At 39.5% G+C, this 21,236-nt stretch overlaps 1 protein-coding gene across 1 annotated transcript; it reads left to right on the top strand.

The window, feature by feature from the left end:
- Positions 1-1,329: 1,329 nt before the first annotated feature.
- On the top strand, positions 1,330-15,695 carry LOC132711577 (vomeronasal type-2 receptor 26-like). Its single transcript, XM_087891560.1, has 6 exons — positions 1,330-1,467; positions 2,693-2,750; positions 4,510-4,653; positions 12,893-12,912; positions 14,317-14,443; positions 14,535-15,695. Exons 1-6 carry the CDS (start codon positions 1,330-1,332, stop codon positions 15,431-15,433), a joined length of 1,386 nt encoding a protein of 461 aa, XP_087747686.1. The 3' UTR covers positions 15,434-15,695.
- Positions 15,696-21,236: the final 5,541 nt, after the last annotated feature.

The following is a 21,236-nucleotide window of genomic DNA, read 5'->3' as shown; positions in this document are numbered from 1 at the left end:
CACACAGCTGTGTTAATAACAGGGTGCGTAGCCCACTGTACTATCAAGGCTCTATGGACCTAATGATTTTATTTTTTGTCTTGTGGCTCATGCGTTCCTGCCTCTGCAAGTCTTCCCATGTCTTGAAATTGTGAATGAGACATATGTGACTGCCTCACGATCATTATAAAATTAGCCAGTTTGCCTCTTCCAAATGCTATGGGACTCCATGAAAATAGGAGCAACTGACACTGAATAATGGTAATTATTGTCCCCATCCTATTCCAACCCATGGCTGGGAGCCCCAAAGCTCTGTGAGTTGATTTGATAGTCTGTTGCACTCCCTAGTTTTGTCTGAAGAACATCTCCAGGAGGCAGATCTCTCTGGTCTATTTCAAACATCTTGTAGCAGACAGAGACATTTCTACATAAAAAGAAGACACTCATTGAAGATGTTACTATTTGTGGAGATACTGTTAATAGTATTGCCTAAAGTGCTGTGCAAGAATAATCCTATCCTTCAATGTGACTTTCGGGAGCCTCTTCCTATTCGGCACACCTATCATCAGCTTGGAGATGTTAACATTGCTGGCATTATTTCTGCATTCCTGATATTTTCTGACCCCATTGAGTTCATTCAACATCCTTCACAGGCATTTCATGATGGACTTATGTAAGTATATGATTAATTTATTGTCAAGCTCTGAACTTTACTGGTAAATCATATCATTCTTGAAATATTTTCCACTGGTGGTAAAAACTCCTGATAGAAACATCTAAAATAGGATGCCTCCGTTTATTTTATCTGATGTTATATTTTCAGTTTCTAGGTAAAATTGAAATAGTTGAAATGGAGATCAAATCTCCATTTATAACAAATCACATCTATTAATCTATCTATTAATATACAGGCATGCATCGCTTAATTCCATACAAATTAATTCCATATGAATATGAAGCTGTTACTACCGTTACAGAAGAAAAAGCATATTTCTCATGACATGTTTTCTCATTCTTTATTTCAGGTACCAAAATGTAGCAATTTCCTTTTGCATATAAGCAGTTTGATAGTGAACCATTCTCACATATAGAAACAAGAATTATTTCACACATTCCACAAAATATGTTGTACGAAAGGATTGTAAGTGCCATAATGAGACACAGACCTTTCTTAATGTGCTGTTTCTAATTCTGTTTTACAGAATAGTTTTTCAGAATTACCAGCATATCCTGGCTTTAGTGTTTACTGTAAAAGAGATAAATGAAAATCCCCAGATCCTACCCAACATCACGCTGGGCTTCCACATTATTAACAGCAATTTTAGTCCAAGCCAAACTTTCTTTGCCTCAATGCTTCTACCTTTCACTCAGGGCAAATTCAACCCTAACTACAAGTGTGGGATCACAAATACCTTGGCTGCAGTCATTGGGGCACCTGAGATGTCTCTTCACATGGCAACTGTATTGGAAATCTACAAAGTTCCTCAGGTAAGATGTGATGAGGATATACATTATCATTTTGCCATATCTCCGCAAATGTTGGTATGCTTCTTTTTGTAAAAAGAGAGATCTTTCAGATTCCTAGATATTATTATCTGCTTGATAGAATCATCATAGCACCATGAATCATTGTCATTCTGAACAGATGGTGGTGATATTTGACACAGCAAAATGTGCCCCAATTCCAGACATTGAACTATGGCTCAAATTTGAAATATTCACAATGAGACTACTTTCAGAAAAAAAAAAAATTTCTGATACCTCAAGAGTGACATCTTGGTTGATATTTCATAATAAACACAACTAATTGCATAATTTCAGTATATAAGGTGTAAGATACCCAACTGAAATGAATGTACATGATTTCAGAGGCTCACATGCAATAGAATTTTCAATTGCATATGTTTATCTTTCTGTAGTTAACCTATGGCTCTGCTCCAGTCATAGATAAAGAGACTCAAGCAGTTTTCTTCCAACAAATGTTTCCGAATGAATCCCACCAATGTAAGGGCCTCCTGCAGTTATTGCTGTATTTTAGATGGATCTGGATTGGAATTCTTATAGTAACAGATGAAAAGGGAGAGATATTCCTCCAAAAGGTACTCCCCACATTTTCTGAGCATGGCATCTGCACTGAATTCATAGCAGAATTCCCGACTGGAGCTTTTTACAGTGATTTTGATGAAACCGTAGATGAAGTGCTACATATATACCATGTTCTCATGAATAGCACAGCCAATGTGATAATTTTATATGGTGAAATTCAGTCCTTAACAGTTCTGAGAACTGTCCTCCAGATTTCAGAAGTGGAGGATATACCAAAGAAGAATAAGATTTGGCTTATCACTGCTCAAACAGATTATACTTCAATTTCCATTCATAAAACTTGGGATATCCATTCTCTGCACGGTGCTGTATCCTTTGCAGTTCACACAATGGAAATCCAAAACTTCCAGGAATTTCTTCAAAATCTTAATCCAAGCAACAATCAGAATGATCATTTTCGGAAAGATTTCTGGGAACAGGCATTCAGTTGTTTCTTCCCAAACTCAAAAATGGAGGAGTCTGAGAAGAAATGTACTGGACAGGAGAAGCTTGAAACCCTTCCTACATCTGTGTTTGAAACAAGCATGAGTGGCCAGAGTTATAATATTTACAATGCGATCTATGCTGTGGCACATGCTTTGCAATCCCTCTCTATATCCAAATCTAGAGAAACAAGAATGATGAAAGAAAGGAGGAAACATTTTCACAATCAAGTGTGGTGGCAGGTAAGTCTGTTACCAGGGTAGTGAGAAACTACCATACCTGTAGTTGCAACATGTGTCCAAAAACTCTAGCAAACAATATTTTCCAGGGATATTGATGTCTGAAAACCCAAAAGTGAGATTTAATAATAGATTAAGTAATCAAAATATTCATAGGCTGATATTCAAATTGTAAATGGCATTCTACAAAATTTCTTAAAATATGTTTCTCTCCATGAAATTAACCTCCTGTCAAGCCCAAAATCAAGAATGACAGATAGTAATTCTTCTAAGCTGATTCCTTCTTGTTTTACATCTATAGATAAAATTTTGTCAATCTGAGCACTCTACTATCTGTATCTGCAATTTACTCGGTGAATTATTGGAGGGGTGGGTATGTTATTTCTCTTTCTCACAGACACAATATCCAATCTGAAATGTCTTTAACCTCTCTGAAATGCTCCCCCTCCATCCTGCGAAGGCACTTCCTTATTATTCCATAAATTCAGTCTATGAATAAATGGAGGGAGGTTATTATTGAATGTTGAAGCTGTATTGGTTGTTGTTGTTGTTGTTATACATGCTTTATTTGGAATGTTTGCATTTGCAGACACAATTCATTTATTCTTGAAAGTACAATCATGCCAGTGGTGGGTTCCTACCAGTTCGCCCAGGTTTGCGTGAACTGGTAGTGGCAATGGCAGGAGGCTCCGCCCACCGCCCGGATTTCATCATGAACGTTCTGGGCATCTGCATTCACGATAGAGAACCGGTAGTGAAGGCAAGTGGAACCCACCACTGAACCATGCCAATATTTTTTGGTATTTCCTGATGAGGATCTTCCCATACAATCCATGGGTGGAAGAGGAAGGACTGATATATTGTGTCATTCTTATTCAAAGAAGATTCAGCCTGCTGTAATGTTTCCATTTTATGAGGCATTGGTTCTGACCTCTTTATAGACCATTTGAGAGTCACCTGCATTTCTACACCCAGTTATTCACAACACATGCATAGTTTTAGAGCAAATGGATGGAATGAGAGCAGCCTTATATGCTTCTAGGAACACGGCTCTACGAGAAGAAGGGAAAGGAGTAAAAGTGTTTTTAATATCTCAGGCACTAAATAAAAGAAGACCAAGGTGGGATGTTAATTTGAGCCTATGTGAGATATTAATGTGAGACATTTAGCAATAGCAATAGCACTTAGACTTATATACTGCTTCAAAGTGCTTTTAAGCAGTTTACATCATTGCTCTCTAAGCAGTTTACATCATTGCTCCCAACAATCTGGGTTCTCATTTTACCCACCTTGGAAGGAGGGAAGGCTGAGTCAACCTTGAGCTGGTGAGATTTGAACTGCTGAACTCCAGCTAGCAGTCAGCTGAAGTAGCTGAAAAAGCCTGCAGTACTGCACTCTAACCTCAGCCTGCGCCACCTCTAACCTGCGCCACCTCAGCGCAGTGTACTCCCATTGGATGAAACAATCATCGATTTCAAATGATGGACATCTCAGCCATCAAATTCAGCATCCGCTAAATGCAGGATTTAAATTCCAGCAGACCCTGCTGATGTTGACTCTGGCTCTACTTTAATGCATCCAATAAAAGAAATGTCATTGCCCTTTGGTCCTCATTTCCCATTGCCTAACCTCTTCTACTGAGACTTTATTTCCTAGGTAGAATATACCATGTTTCCCTGAAAAATAGGCCCTGGCCTTATTTTCTTTTAGGCCCCGAAATGAGAACTTGGTCTTATTTTCAGGTGTCTCTTATTTTTTTCAGGTACAGGGAATAGAAAGTCCACCAGCCCCATCCTCTCTGTCCCAATGCTTGCTGCCCTGCTGCTACAAGGACACTTCTCAACCGCTGGCCTCCAAAAAGTGGCCTATGCTGCTGCTGACCTCATGGGGGCTCTTTGCCCCCCTGGTAGTGCTGCTCTCGGCTACCCAAGTCATCCCAGATCTATGACCTCCAGACCACCCCCCTGCTGCCAGTTGAGCCGTGCTGACTGTACCGCCTCTCACAGCCAGCAAATGGTGGGGTGACGTGATGCCATGGTACAGCCCCTGCCTTCACAGTTCCAACTGACAAATGGGGTCCTCCAGCTTTGCCACACACTCTGCAAGGAAAGACAGATGGTGGAACGTATTACATTCCTTTCTCCCTGGCGCCATAAAGTCTGAACCTGCTTCCGGACATCGTCTTCCCCATGTGCATCCTTGCCAACTCCTATGCTGGCTACCCCCACCGCCCCACTACTGCTGCTGATTATCTGAACTAGGGCTTATTTTGGAGGGGTAGGGCTTATATTGCGAGCAGCATGAAAAAACATGCTAGGTCGTATTTTCGGGGTAGGTCATTAATTTTACATTTTACTTCATAAAAGTAAGTCTATCTTTGATTATATTGTAAATTTTACTGGCAGCCTTTACTTAATGATAGTCATTGGGACCTGAGTTTCAATTGCTAAGTGATGCAGGTATAAGTTGTGACATCACTTGACCATGCGGTTTAGCAACAATAATTTTGGCAGACCCCAGTTACCATTGTTAAGTGAGGATTGCATAGTTTTTAAAGCATGGAATTCATGTGAGCACAACATCCAATTTCCTTCTAGCTTCCCCATTGACTTTGCTTGTGGAAAGCTAGCAAGATAGACTACAAATTACAATCAAGTAACTGTGGAATGCCATGACAGTCAGAAATAAAGGCCCATTCCTGACTTCCTGGATTGTGATCATACAAGCACAGTAAGGAAATCATAAGTATCACTTGTTCTGCACTTACAATTTCTTATAATTTCAGATGGTTGCTGAACAAGCAGTCATTAAACAATCAACACCTGTACTTATGGGTTGCTGTGCTATCTCAGTTATTGTTGTTGGTATGTCACTAACTCCTCTCTGAATCTTTGCAACCCCGTAAACCATAGCATCCCAGGCCCTCCGATCCTCTAGTATCTTCCACAATTTGCCCATATTAATGTTCATTGTGCTGATGACACTACCTAACCATCTCATCCTTTGTTATCCTCTTCTCCTTTTGCCTTCAATCTTAAATAACCTCAAGGTGTTGTCCAATGAGTCCAACATGTGCCAAAGTATCTGAGCTATGTGGACATAAGCTGAAACATATGATACACTTTGCAAGTAATTATATTGTCAGTGTCCATTTCCATCACTTTTTTTCTTTGTTTGTTTGCTAAAAAATTAAACATTTCTAAAAATTTAAATACATTCCCCATTGCTAATAGTTTATAAGAGTTCTTGACCATTTGTTCTCTTGAAAAATTCATTACTATCTTTCCTGTCTTAAGTGCCTGTCTCTTTTTTCTGTGGTTTTCCCTCTTAGAATTAAAGTAAGTAAACTATATTTTTTTTCAAATGTTTTGTTGAAAAAAGAAATAGAAAAAGTTGTAAAAATTTTTAAAAAATTAAATTAAAAATGATATTTAAGAGTTGAAAAAAGGTTAAAATTTGAACAAATAATTTAAAAATTGAAAAAAGAAATTAAAAAATTTGAAGAGGATTATTTCTTTTCAAAAAGGGGGATCTACAGTGATCTTGGAGCCCATGAAAATAAAATCTGTTACTGTTTTCATTTCTTCCACTTCTATTGGCTATGAAGTGATGGGACCAGATGCCATATTCTCAGCTTTTTAATATTGCGTTTCAAGCCACGTTTTGCACTCTACTCTTTTACCTCATCAAGAGGCTCTTTAGTTCCTTTTCACTTTCTGCCATTAGTGTGGTATCATCTGCATATCTGAGCTTGTTGATATTTCTACTGTTGCAATATTTTCAGGATCAGACTCAATAAATTTAGTAAGAGTTAAGAGTTCAAATATATCTCTCTTTATTTACACAAGGCATTCTATATTCACTGAATATTCACAGATAGAAGCAAGGAAAATGGTGTATACAGCTCCTTATATATACAATGGGTGGAGCTAAGTATGGGAGTGGTGAATTATGAATACATTAAGAAGTGAAGAATAAATTAACCCCTGATACCCCGTTCATATACTATTTACACATTAGAGAATAAGGCATTTACATGTGACAAATCCCCCTCTAAATGCCGATTCGCTAAGCTACACCAATTACATTCAGATTCAGGACAATACAGGACATATAACTTGGAAGTCAAGTATTTATGCTGCTTAGAAGGTAGAGGCTTTGTCAGTATGTCAGCTAATTGTTCTGATGTTTCACAATGCACTGCTCTGATAAATCCATCTTGAGATAATTGTCTCACATGTTTAAATTTTATATCTATATGTCTGGACCTTTGTCCAATGGCGTCAGATCTAGATATTTCAATAGCTGCTTTATTGTCTTCATGCATAACAAAAGGTAAAGCAGGTTTTTTCCAAACATCTGAAATTAAATCATTAAACCATACAAGGTTATTTGCAGCTTTAGATAAACAAACATATTCTGCCTCTGTTGTTGAAGTGGCCACTAATTCTTGTTTGCCAGTGTACCAGTAAACTGGACAATCATTTAGGAGGAATACATAACCGGATGTACTTTTTCTACATGAGGTGTCTCCAGCCCAATCTGCATCTGCGTAACATGTGAGGTTTGGTTCCTTAACATTATTAGGTTCTAACATCAAACAAAAGTCTAATGTATTTTTCAAATATCTTAATATCCTTTTAACAGCTTCCCAATGGTACATTGTTGGTTTACTGACATGTCTGGATAATAAATTGAGAGGTAAAGCGATATCAGGTCTTGTCCAGTTGGAAATATAAAGAAGTGAACCTATGACTGATCTATAAAACGTGTTATCTTTGAATTCAGGGGATGATTCATCAGCATTTCTTAGGAAGTCAGTTTGCATAGGAGTGTCACAAGGTTTGGCATCACTTAGATTACATTTGTTTAAGAGCTCTATGATCTTATCTCTCTGAGTAAGTTTGAATCCTCTTTTTGTCTTATTAATTTGAACACCAAGATACTTATTTACTTTGCCTAAAGATTTCAATGAGAAATGTTCATTTAGCTTAGTTACAAATGTTTCTCTTCTCTCTTTATGTTTACCTATGTATAAAATGTCATCCACATAGATCAATACAAATTCTATACAATCATCACCTTTTTTAACAAAGAAACAGTTATCAGCAGTAGTAGCATTGAAATCCATAGTTTTAAGTACTTTTACTAAACAATCATACCATCGTTTACCAGATTGTTTTAACCCGTATAAACTCTTGTTTAACAACCAAGTCTCATTCTTGTTTGTGTATTGACTGTGAGGTGCTCTTACATATATTTCCTTATCTAGTTTTGCGTGTAGATAAGCAGTCTGTATGTCATATTGGAATACATCGAGATTGAGTGCTGATGCTACTACTAGAGCTGTTTTGACACTCTCAGTTCTTACTGTGGGGGAATATGTGTCAGTATAGTCCTCCGGATATTTCTGTGCATAACCTTGTGCAACTAGTCTAGCTTTGTATAATGTATTGCCTCCCTCTAAATTTTTAATTTTATATATCCACCTAGTACCAATAATTGTTTTGTCTTTTGGTGCAATTGCAGGTGTAAATACATTTAATCCTTGTAAACTTTCCATCTCTTTTTTCATTGCTAATTCCCATTTTTCTTTTTCTTTACGAGGGAGTTTTAACACTTCCTCATATGTATTAGGTGTCGTTGATTCACCATCCATATGCATTATGTAATCCTTGTATTTATTTGGCATTTGATTTCTGGTGCTTCTAATTGTTTTTTCAGGTTTACTATTATTATCATGCAAATATCTTGCTTCCTTTTTTGTAAGTGTGTCTGTCTTTATTTTGTGTTGGCTATTTGTCCATGTTTTGGTTTTGTTTCTATGTTTGTTGTCATTTTGCTTTTCTATAATCCCTTTTTCTTGGGATTTTGTATCTTTGTTGTTACTTGGAAATATTTCATTAAGATGTATTTTAGACCAGTTGGCCTGCTCATGGAACACAGCTGTTCTGGAAACTATAAATTTGTTATTATTATCAATGAATCTGTATCCTTTAGTGCCTGTCTCATATCCCATAAATCTGAGCCTTCTGGACACATTTTCTCCCTTTCTTCTTAATTGTTTAGGTATGTGTACGTCTGCAGTGACTCCAAATATGTGCATGTGTGCTAATTTTGGTTTCCTATTGTACATCACTTCATATGGTGTCTTATTTACAATGCTGGACCAGGTTCTATTCTGTGTGTAATTGGAATAATGTAGGGCTTCTGACCAGAATTGTTTGCTTAAGCCAGCATCTTCCAATGTGCATCTAATCATGGTTTGTAACGTTGAGTTCTTCCTCTCTACAATTCCGTTCTGAAACGCAGAAAATGGGCTAGATGTGTAATGTAACATTCCTTTGTCCTTCAGCCATTGGGAGAATTCTTTAGACATGAATTCACATCCTCTATCTGTCATGATTTGTTTTATTTTGGTATTGTGTTGTGTTTCTACGCGCTTATAAAATTCTTTAAATTTCTGAAAAGTCTCATCTTTGTGTTTTAATGTATAAACAAACCCATAGCGACTGTAATCGTCCACTATGGTCAAGAAGTAACGTTTTCTATAAGTGATTGATGGAGTTAGTGGACCAACTAAGTCCATGTGTACTAAATCAAAAATTTTGTTGGTTGACCTAGTTGATTTTCTTGGTCTGGGGCTAGTTTTTAGTTTTGTAGATTTACATACTGAGCATTCCAAATAGTTTTCACAATTTTTTATTTTAACACCTTCTGCGTGTTCAGTCATTTTTTGTACTACAGGAAAACTGGCATGTCCTAACTTCCTATGTAAAATATGAGCACACTCATCATGAATTGGCTTACCTATTTTTGGTTTTTTTTTCATTATGTACATCTTTGTGATCATGAGCTATTTTACATTCATCATTGTCACTATTGCTAATGTTTTCATCATCTACTTCAATACAATCTTCCATATTTCAATCAATGTTATGTAACCATTTTTCTTTTGTTATTAAATAAGGTAGACCCCCTTTAATCATCACGGTACCTATATCTGTTTTATTTTTCTCCAAGGTCGCTTTTCCTTTAGAAAAGACAATGTTAATATCAGAATCCCTGCTTAGTTTTATGGCACTTAGTATGTTATGAGGTATTTCGGGTATTAGTAATACCCCCTCTATTTTTCCTAGGCCAGGTAAGGTTATATTCCCTCTACCTAATACTTGAACTTTTTCTTGGTTAGCTACCTTTATTACAAATTTATCTTCTACAAATGAAGATAGTATATTTTTGTTATTGGTGGTGTAATTAGTTGCTCCAGAATCAATGAGCCAATTATTGTTCTCAGATTGCTGTATGTTAGTGTTGTCTTGTTTATTTAATCCATTCAGTGAACCAGATTTTCTATCCTTTGAATTATCTCTGCCCCCTCTATTCTCTTTGTAATTTGGCGGGCTTCTATATCTATGTCTATCAATGGAAGACTGTCTGTAATTGTATTTGTTTCTGTATTCTGACCTATGTCTTTCTTTTGAAATTTTGGGGCAATCTCTTCTATTGTGTTCCCTAGATCCACAATTGTGGCATCTAAATGTTTCATTATATTTTTCTTGAAAAGCTACTTTTCTATATGGTTTGCGTTCTATGTGATTGTTAGAACGACTCCTCCTTGAATTGTCTTCAGCTATTAACTTATTGGATAGGCTTTCTATGGATAAGTATCCTAGATTGATTGTGTCTAAATGTGACATATAATTATCCCATGATGGGTCAAGTGAGTTGATGATAACATTTTTCATAGTTTGATCTGAAATCACCTCCCCCCTTAAATGCAGTTCAGCTCTTATTTTGTTTAAAGATATTAAGTGCTCACTTATGGAAACCCCTGGCTTTATCCTAGATGAAAAGAAATCTTTAGACATCCTTGTGGTAGTAGCTACACTGTCACTGTGAAATAGATTGAACATGCATTGAATAATTTCTGAAACAGTCAGATTTTGCTTAATGCTGTGGTACATAGCAGGAGATACACTAGAAATTAATAAGAAAAATGCTCTATGGTGTAAACAGTCTAATTTTAGGGTCCAAGGTCTTTTGGGGGGACTAGTGATAAAAAACAGTAAGTTTTCTTTCATAAAGACAACCTGGAGCTGCTGATACCATTCTTGTAAATTAATGCCATCTATCCTCAGCTTTGGGAAGTCACTGGGCAAATTTCCGACATTATTAGGTCCATTACTTACAACCTGAGGTAGTCCGTGGTCTCATAAATGCAGAAAGTTACAAAACGGCGTGGGGATGCTCGCAACGAGCCTGCACGGTCTTCTCAGCAATTCATGTCTTCCTGGGTCGTTTGCGTAGTCTCGCGCATGCGCGTTGTCCATTTCGTCCCTGGAGTCGTCGTGAGAGGTTCTCGTCGTTGCGGCTCGCTCGTTCTGCTCTTCCTCAGACGAATCGGTCTCTGGCTCGATCTTGGGAGTCCTGACGATGTCGGCTGTCCTCTTTCTTCTTTTGAGAGCGTTGGTGCTTGCATCGGTCTGTGGCGTGGGGTGGTATCGGCAGGGCTCTCTGGGTTCGGGCGTCGTCGCTCTTGTATTCAGGATGGGAGCGGGTAGATTTTGAGGCATTGGCTTGCTCGCTTGCTTCTTAGTTAGCTTTTTGGTAATTTTTAGTTTTGGCCCAAATGCAGCAAAAAGCGTTTTCATTGCTAATTTTATCTGATTATCTGTTGAATCACTTTCACTTTCCGATTCTGATTCTTCTGAGGTGTTTGAATTTTCTTTTTCGTTTTTGTTGTCTGGTAATGTTTTTCGCGCCAGAAATTTTGAATCGAGCTTTCTGATTGGCTCTGCTTCGCTCACCCTGGAGGTCTGTTGAAACCAAGATGGCTGCCATTCAAAATTTCGTGCGGGGTTACCGTTTTTCTTCTTCATAGTATTTTTTTCTGTAGTCATATCACTCACTATTTTTGGGTCTTTTGGTTTTTCAGTAGTGATGTGCTTCTCTCTCGCTGCTCCGCTGTTTTTCAGCATATCTTGGAGGTTCGCGATGAGGCTTTCATCATTCTTCTGGCTCTTTAATAGTTTTAATATCTCTGACCTGAGTTCGTTGTTTTCTATTTTGATTTCCTCCCGATCATCATTTTCATCTATTATTTCTTCGTCTTCAGTGGTGTATTCTTCGGATTCTCTCGAAATCGCGTTTGTGGATTCGTTGATTATTTTTTGATCCGTTTCCATTTCTTTGCTGTATGCCCTGGTGTTGGGCCTATCTCTCTTAGACATTTTTTTATAGATTTTTTTATTGAGTCAATTAACCATCCTCTGCTACCAGCTTGTTGCAATATTTTCAGGATCAGACTCAATAAATTTAGTAAGAGTTAAGAGTTCAAATATATCTCTCTTTATTTACACAAGGCATTCTATATTCACTGAATATTCACAGATAGAAGCAAGGAAAATGGTGTATACAGCTCCTTATATATACAATGGGTGGAGCTAAGTATGGGAGTGGTGAATTATGAATACATTAAGAAGTGAAGAATAAATTAACCCCTGATACCCCGTTCATATACTATTTACACATTAGAGAATAAGGCATTTACATGTGACATCTACCAGCAATCCTAGTTCTGGTTTGTGATTCATCCAGCCTGGCATTTCACAAGATGTACTTAGCATATAATTTAAATAAGCAAGGTGACAATATATAGCCTTGTTGTACTTACCCTATTTAGAAGCAATCAATTATTCCATGTCTGGTTCTAAGTGTTGCTTCTTGGCTGGCATGCAGGTGCCAGACCTACCCCAATCTGATTCCTTAGAAAAGAAAGACCCTTGACTCCATTTGGTTAAAGCAAAGGGTTCTTTTACTAAAGGCGTTGTTTGCAGTAATGTGAAGCCAGCTCTGAATTTCCCGTGCTTGCAAGTTATAAAAACCCACATAACCCACATCTCATTCTTCCCCCACCTCTATGACCAGTCCATTTCCAGCCAACCACAGCTCACCAAGATGTTTTGAGAATGCTGAAATGTTTGCAGATAACTCACATATTTCTCAGAGTGCTTCTCCTTGGGATGCTGGTACAAACAAGATTTGGCTACTCTGGTCTTTATCACCTGTCATTTCCCCCTCCCAATTTCCCAACACCTACAAACACAGCTTCATTGCTCTTTCATCCTCCCCATCTCTTCCAGCCTTTGACGGCAAGGAGCCTGTGAGGTGCAAAGCTCAATCAGGCAGAGCTGACATTAACCTTCTCAGGTGACAGTTATGGTGGTCTGGTACTCCCAACTCTTCAAGAACTTGCCATAGATTGTTGTGATCCACATAATCAAAGTCTTTAGCAAAATCAATGAAGCAGAAGTACAGTACTTTGCTTTCTCATAATCCAGCAAATGCAGGAAAAATTATCGCTACTTCCTCTGCCTTTCCAAAAAATCATGTGTACTTCTTCCTTCTCGGTTCACATACTGCTGAAGGCTTGTAGGATTTTGAGTACAATCTTGCTAGTGTGTGAAATGAGTGCAATTATATTGTAGTTTTATACATCCTAGGATTTATTACATATTTGTTAGTAGTGATCTGGCTTGAGTATCTTTTGCAATTAAACTACAGAGCTTAATTTTATTTTTTTCATAGTTGTTTATTTTACAATTCTATATTAATTTTAATTCAGGAATCTGATATGTAATCTCTACCGCTATTTTAGAATGATTGCTATGTTATTTATTTGATACTGGCCTACAACAAAAATAAAAAACGTGTTTATATTGTCTTTGTTTAAAGAAACATTCATATGTATGTTTTGAATATATGAATTATTTCTCCCTCCCTCAGTTTGTTCCTCTCTGATTGGCTCTGCGTTTCAGGTTCATTCTTTTCTGAGAAGTGTCAGATTCAACAACAGTGTTGGTGAAAAGATCTCCTTTGATACAAATGGAGAATTCATTGGTGGATTTGATATTATCAACTGGATCACATTCCCCAACCAATCTTTTCTTAGGGTCAAAGTTGGAGTGATAGATCCCACAGTTCCAGCAGAGAAGTTCTTCAATATTTCTGTAGATTCCATCACATGGCCAGTAGGCTTTAACCAGGTTAGCTTTTTGAATCCAGATTTGTTTGCCTTTGTTTAAATATCTTTATTGATGAAAGTGTCACAGTGTCATCCCTAACTAACCTAGGTACAAATTTCCTGGGAAAGGAAAGATATCAGTAAGATACTTTTTTAACTTTTCTAGCAATTGCTATTGAATATTAGGAAATATACTTTACTGGCTCCCTGTTAATTATGGACAATGGTTTTCATGGTTCTGAAGTAAAAGCTGCTAGCCAGCACCCTAAATCTCTTTAGTTTGCTGACATCAAAATTCAGAAGTTGAGAAAACCAACATCTTTACCTAACTAGTAGAGAAATTGTCTTTGAAGAGTGACAATTGGTTAACGAAGGCTATCAATACAATTATTGTAGAGATTTAATTAATTATAATTTCAGAGCAATTACATCTAAAGTTATGTCATCCCGCTATTCATTTTCAATCTGTTGATACCACAGAAACACTCAAAGTACTTCCCTTCCTCTCTGTATCTTAAAATATTCTTCTTCATTCGTTGATAGGCATTACCTTTATCTTTGTGTAACAATCCTTGTGAGACAGGACACAGCAAGGCCAAGAAAGAAGGAAAGTTCTCTTGTTGCTATGATTGTCGTCTATGTCCAGAGGGGAAAATATCAAAGGAGAAGGGTAGGAAATTTCCAAATATAATGGGACAAAGACATTGGGGTACCACACTGTCTGTAATCAACTGTATCAATTCCACTGTGTTCTTTTTCAGACATAGATGACTGCTCTCTATGTCCAGAAGATCAATATCCAAATCCTGGGAAAAATATGTGCATTCCAAAGCGGCTCATCTTTTTGTCCTATGAAGAGCCCTTGGGGATCAGTCTGACTGTTCTTTCTCTTTGCTTTTCTTTAATGACAGCTTTGGTAATAACAATCTTCATGAAACACAAAGACACTCCCATCGTCAAAGCCAACAATCGGAATCTCACTTATACACTCCTAGTTTCTCTTCTCCTCTCTTTCCTTTGTGTCTTTCTATTTGTTGGGAGGCCCAATACGATTGTGTGTCTCTTTCGACAACCAGCTTTTGGGCTCATCTTTTCTGTGGCAGTTTCTTGTGTCTTGGCCAAAACCTTTGTTGTGGTTCTAGCATTCATGGCCACGAAACCCGGTTCCAGATTGAGGAAATGGGTTGGGGGAAGGATGGTCAGTTTCATTCTTCTATCCTGCTCCCTTGTTCAAATATGTGTTTGTGCTGTTTGGCTGATAACATCCCCACCATATCCAGATTTTGATGCACATTCAATACCTGAAGAACTTAACCTGGAGTGCCATGAAGACTCGGTCATGTTCTACTGTGTTTTGGGCTTTATGGGTTTTCTTGCTCTGCTTAGCTTCTCTGCTGCTTTTCTAGCTAGGAATTTACCTGACAGTTTCAATGAAGCCAAGTTCATCACCTTCAGCATGTTGGTCTTCTGCAGTGTTTGGTTGTGTTTTATTCCAACCTATCTAAGCACTAGGGGAAAATATACATTGGCTGTGGAGATCTTCTCCATGGTCTCCTCCAGTGCTGGCTTATTGGTGTGCATCTTTTTTCCCAAGTGTTTTATCATTGTGATGAGACCTGAGCTTAATGATAAGCACCAGCTCATGAAGAGAAAGCTTTAATAAATCTTTATGTTTGCCTGCTATTCTTTATATGTACATGTTTGGGAACTTCCCCACTTCAACATTTAAGCCAGAGAACAATGTATTGAGACAGTGATGTTCTATGTTGCCCCGTCTCCTGGAGATTTGGATAGCTTTGAAGGGGTGTTTTTCCCCTTCTGGTAGGCAATTATAAGTGGGGTCTATAAAGTTATAAACTACAGGACCAATTAATGTATTGACATATTTATTGACTTTATTGATTTATTGACATATTGTAGTATGTTATGGTGAACTCTGACTAAATATATCGATTAAATGTGAATTGTAAATTTGTCTTTACTGGTCATCTTAATTCATATGCAATACAGTGTGTAAGAAGAAGTGCAGTTAAATACAAATGAGAGTTTGTTTAAACAGGGAAGGTGTATGTTTTTTTTTCTGAAGCAATCGGACAGAGGGAATTCCCTGATGCACATCACTTGTAGTCATCACATACGAATCATGGGGTAAATTAAAAAGCTGGCTATATGTCTTCTTCTCAATAGCAAAGATCAAAGAAATCTCTGGCACAAAAAATAATTCTAGGAAATTCAAACAAATTCCGTCAGAAGTCCAATACATGCGAGTATCCAATTTGCATAATTGTCTCCTTTTAAGAGATTCCATCAAGTATGATGACTGTATAGAATAGCATGTTTCATGGTCATAAGTCTGTTTGAGTAGATAAGAGCTTTGAAACACTTGAATAACTGGGTAGAACCGGAGGTTCAATGGTCATAAGTCATTTTGAATAGATAGTTTTGCAACCCTTGAATGAGAGGCACAACAATTGTTTTTCCCCCCTCATCCTCACCCTCCCTTTCCCACATCTGCAAACTTTCTTTCTGGCTTTGAAGAAGACAGATTTTGTGGTCCATTTCCTGCCCTCTAGCCCTCTAGTACTCCTCTGCAGCAGTACTTAATGCCTGTTTGACCTACAGCCACACTTCCCGTATCTTATTGGCCCAACTGGCTGGATCAACCTCCGTTTCGTCTCCTGCCACTCGCTGTTCCAATTCTGGGATAGCTGGGAATTCTTGTCCCGTCACTATGCAGAAAGGGCTGAGCCCAGTACTACGTTGCATGGCATTATTGTATGCTACTTCAGCAAACGGTATTAAGCTAGACCAGTCTGTTTGCTGATAAGACACATAGCACCGTAGATACCGCTCTATCATCGCATTAGTCCTTTCCACAGCACCATTGGTGCTTGGGTGAAAAGACAATCTAATGGATTGCGGGAACTTGGAATTTGTATCTTTCCCCGCTTCGATGTTTGTATGATGCAAACTAGTGTCCTTTTTTTGTTTATATTGCACCCATCGGATATTTTCTTCAATCTCATCCTGAACTCATGAATGAAATAAATAAAAGGCACTCTTAGTTGAACCAGAGTTATAATTGATAGATTTATTAAATTCATACTCCTACCAGTCTCATTGTGATGTTTCATACGTCTTCCTATGGGTCTCCAGAAAAAAATATTGATGATGTACAAGAATCAATCATGAAAATACCAATGACTATATAAAATAAATAACAATGCATTTTAAAAAAGTGAAGAATCAACCTGTGGTGAAGAAGCATTCCATGAAAGCCCACAGAAAACTGCATTACACCAGTTGGAATGGAGTGGAGTGTAATGGGGTAAAGAATGTGGTGTAATGTAGTGTAAGAATGAATAGGATGGGATGGGATGGGATGGGATGGGATGGGATGGGATCAGTGATGGGTTTCAAATTTTTTTACTACCGGTTCTGTGGTTGTGGCTTGGTTGGTGTGGCATGGCATGGCTTGATGGGTGTGGCTTGGTGGGCATGGCAGGGGAAGGATACTGTAAAATCTCCATTCCCACCACACTCCAGGGGAAGGATACTGCAAAATCCCCCTTTTCTCCCAATCAGGTGGGATTTGGGTGGCAGAGAATAGATGGGGGTGGAGCCAGTCAGAATTTTTACTACCAGTTCTCCGAACTACTCAAAATTTCCATTACCAGTTCTCCAGAACTGGTCAGAACCTGTTGAAACCTACCTCTGGATGGAATGGGATGGGATGGGATGGGAGGGGAGGGGAGGGGAGGGGAGGGGATAGGTTGGGATGGGATGGGATGGGATAGGATAGGATAGGATAGGATAGGACAGGACAGGACAGGACAGGACAGGACAGGACAGGACAGGACAGAACAGGACAGAACAGAACAGAACAGAACAGAACAGAACAGGAACTAAAATACAGGGGTATTTTAGAAGACACCAGATCTGTGAAGCCTTATTGTTGAACTGGGAGAAGGTTAAAAAATTCCACTACTTGAAGATTCCAGTCTGGGTCTCTCAAATTGAAGCTTTTTCTTATCCAGTGACATTTAGAAAGGAACAAATTATTAGATATAGGGAATTGTTGGCTGAAAAGGGTGAACTTAAATTAAAGCAAGAAATAGAAGATCAGGGATGTAAGATGGACTGGTTTTCATATATGCAAATATTTACTAGATATCACAAAGATCTCAAACAAGAAGGTTTTTACAACACTTTGACTAATTTAGATAAGATTTTAATGGGTCCTGATGACTATGTAATTAAAAAATTATATGGTTATTTGTTAGAGGCAAAATTGGAAGAAGAACAAGTTAAAGAATCAATGATAGCATGGGGAAGAATTTTGGATATGGTATTGATTTAGAGAAATGGCAAAAATTGTGGTCACATAATTATAAAATGACAATGTCTACAGCATATAAGGAGAATTTGTATAAGATATTTTACAGGTGGCATCTACCCCTGGCAAGGATAGCCAGAATGTTCCAGAATAAATCAGAGAAGTGTTGGAAATGTCATCAGACTCCAGGATCTTACTACCACATGTGGTGGACATGCGCAGAAGCAAGGAGATATTGGACTAAGGTACACATGTGGTTGGAAAAAATGACTAAGAGACATATTGACTTTAAACGAGAGACATTTTTATTAGGGATCTTACCAGAGACATACAGCAAAGAATTGCAATATTTAATTGTGAATCTTTTAACAGCAGCTAGAATTGTATTTGCTAAAAATTGGAAAGGAGAAAAGATAACCCCAGGCTTCTGGTCATGGGGGATTTCAACCTGCCATCCATCAGTGAAACGTCCGAAGCAGCTCGGGAGTTCATGGCTTCCATGATGGCCATGGACCTGACCCAGTTAGTTCATGACCCCACCCACATTGGGGGACACACGCTGGACTTGATTTTTGTCTCTGGTCAGTGGTTGAATGATCTCACAATAGGGGACCTAGTTATTAAGCCCTTGTCATGGACAGATCATTCACTCCTTCAGCTAGTCTTTCGGACCGCTTCCCCTCATCGCAGGGAGATGGAACCAACCAGGTGGTTCTGTCCCAGGCGCCTGATGGACCCTGAGAGGTTCCTGACGGAGCTTGGGCCATTCCCAGAGGCTCTGACTCACAACTCGGCTGAGGAACTGGTGGCCGCCTGGAATAGGGCGGCCGCTGGAGCCTTGGACCACGTGCTGATCTCAGTCAGCTCCTTGGTTCTCTGAGGAGCTGAGGGAGATGAAGCGCCAGAAAAGACGCCAAGAGAGTGATTGGAGGGCCAGCCGCACTGAATCTGACCGAACACTGGTGAGATCTTATATCAAGACCTTCCTAGTGGCAATAAGAGTGGCGAAATCTAATTATTTTTCCATTCTTATAGCATCTGCAGAGAACCGCCCAGCTGCCCTGTTTAGGGTGACCCGCTCCCTACTTCTAGTGGAAGCAAGGGAGGACCCCTTGAAGGGTAGAGCTGAGGATTTTGTGCAATATCTGCATGATAAAATCGCTCAGATTCGGGACGGCCTGGACTCCGACTGGGTAGTTTCGGACGGGATGATGGGGGTGAGCCTTGAGAGTGTTATCTGGGAGGAGTTTGACCCTGTGGCTCCTGAGGACGTGGACAGGATTTTGGGGACGCTTAAAGCTACCACATGTTTATTGGACCCATGTCCCTCCTGGTTGGTGCTGGTGTCCCGGGAGGTTACATGAGGCTGGTTTCAGGAGATTATTAATGATTCGTTGAGTGAAGGTGTCTTCCCATCTGCCTTGAAAGAGGTGGTGGTGAGGCCCCTCCTCAAGAAGCCTTCCCTGGACCTGGCTGTATTAGCTAAATACCCTCCTGTCTCCAACCTCTGCTTCATGGTGAAGGTTGTTGAGAGTGTGGTGGTGCAACAACTTCTTCAATTTCTGGATGAAGCTGTCTATCTAGATCCATGCCAGTCGGGCTTCAGGACGGGTTACAGCATGGAAATGGCATTGTTCACATTGGTTGATTACCTCTGGAGGGCCAGGGACAGGGGTTGCTCCTCTGTCCTTGTCATCCTGGACCTCTCAGCGGCTTTTGATACCATCAATCATTTTATCATGCTGCGTTGGCTGGAGGGGATGGGATTGGGGGGGCACCATGTTACGGCAGTTCTCCTACTTCCTCTCTGACTGTATGCAATCTGTGTTGACAGGGGGACAGAAGTTGACTCGAGGCTCCTCACTTGTGGGGTGCCGCAAGGGTCAGTCCTCTTGGCCCTCCTGTTCAACATTTATGTGAAGCCGCTGGGTGAGATCATCCGTGGCTTTGGGGTGAAGTGTCAACTGTATGCCGATGACACGCAGTTGTACATTTCAACCTCAGGCCACCCCAATGATGCCCTTGATGTGATGTCCCATTGCCTGGAGGCCATGCGGATCTGGATGGGGAGAAACAGGCTCAAACTCAACCCCTCCAAGACTGAGTGGCTGTGGTTTCCGACGTCCTGATATAGCCAGCTAGACCCATCACTGGCTATTGGGGATGAGATTTTACCCCCCTCAGAGTGGGCTCGCAATTTGGGTGTCCTCCTGGATGATCATATGACAGCCGTAGCCAGGGGGTCCTTTTATCAGGTTCGCCTGATCTCCCAGTTGCATCCCTTTCTGGATCGGGACACCTTGCGCACAGTCACCCACGCCCTCGTCACTTCCCGTCTGGACTATTGCAATGCTCTCTACATGGGGCTCCCCTTGAGAAGCACCCGGAGGCTCCAACTGGTCCAGAATGCAGACATGTGAGTGATAATGGGGGCGACCCATCGCTCCCATGTAACACCTCTCTTGCACAAGCTGCACTGGCTCTCGGTGGTCTTCCGGGTGCGTTTCAAGGTGTTGGTTACCACCTTTAAAACGCTCTATGGCTTAGGGCCTGGATATTTACAGGACCGCCTGCTGCCACTGACTGGCTTCCACTGACAGATACGCTCCCACAGAGAGGGCCTCCTCAGGGTGCCGTTGGACAAACAATGTCGACTGGCGACTCCCAGGGGGAGAGCCTTCTCTGTGGGGGCTCATGCCCTATTGAATGAATTGCCCCTGGATATACGAAGGATCCCCAACTTCCGTGCCATCCATCATGTGCTGAAGACCCTGATATTCCAACAAGCCAGTCTGATGGGACAATAATTTTAATCGGGTTTTAAATATGGGTTTTTAATATGGTTTTATAAGGGTTTTAGAACGGGAATTTTAAATTTGGCCAAAATTGAATTATTTTAATATGGTTTTTAAATTTGTCTTGTATATTGTTTTATTATGGCTGTACACCACCCTGAGTCCTTTGGGGGAAGGGCGGTATAAAAATATAATAAAATAAATAAATAAATAAATAAATAAATAAATAAATAAATATAAATAAATAGCTATCGATGAAGAAATTATTAACAAAATGATTTAATGTGCCGAAATGAGTAAATTGACCTTTGAAATTGGAGAACAGGAAGATA

This window comes from Pantherophis guttatus, chromosome 4 (genome assembly GCF_059756535.1).
Source record: "Pantherophis guttatus breed Tessera chromosome 4, ASM5975653v1, whole genome shotgun sequence".
NCBI lineage: Eukaryota > Metazoa > Chordata > Lepidosauria > Squamata > Colubridae > Pantherophis > Pantherophis guttatus.
The sequence above is the reverse complement of the archived record's forward strand: the minus strand, read 5'-3'. Positions and strand labels throughout refer to the sequence as shown.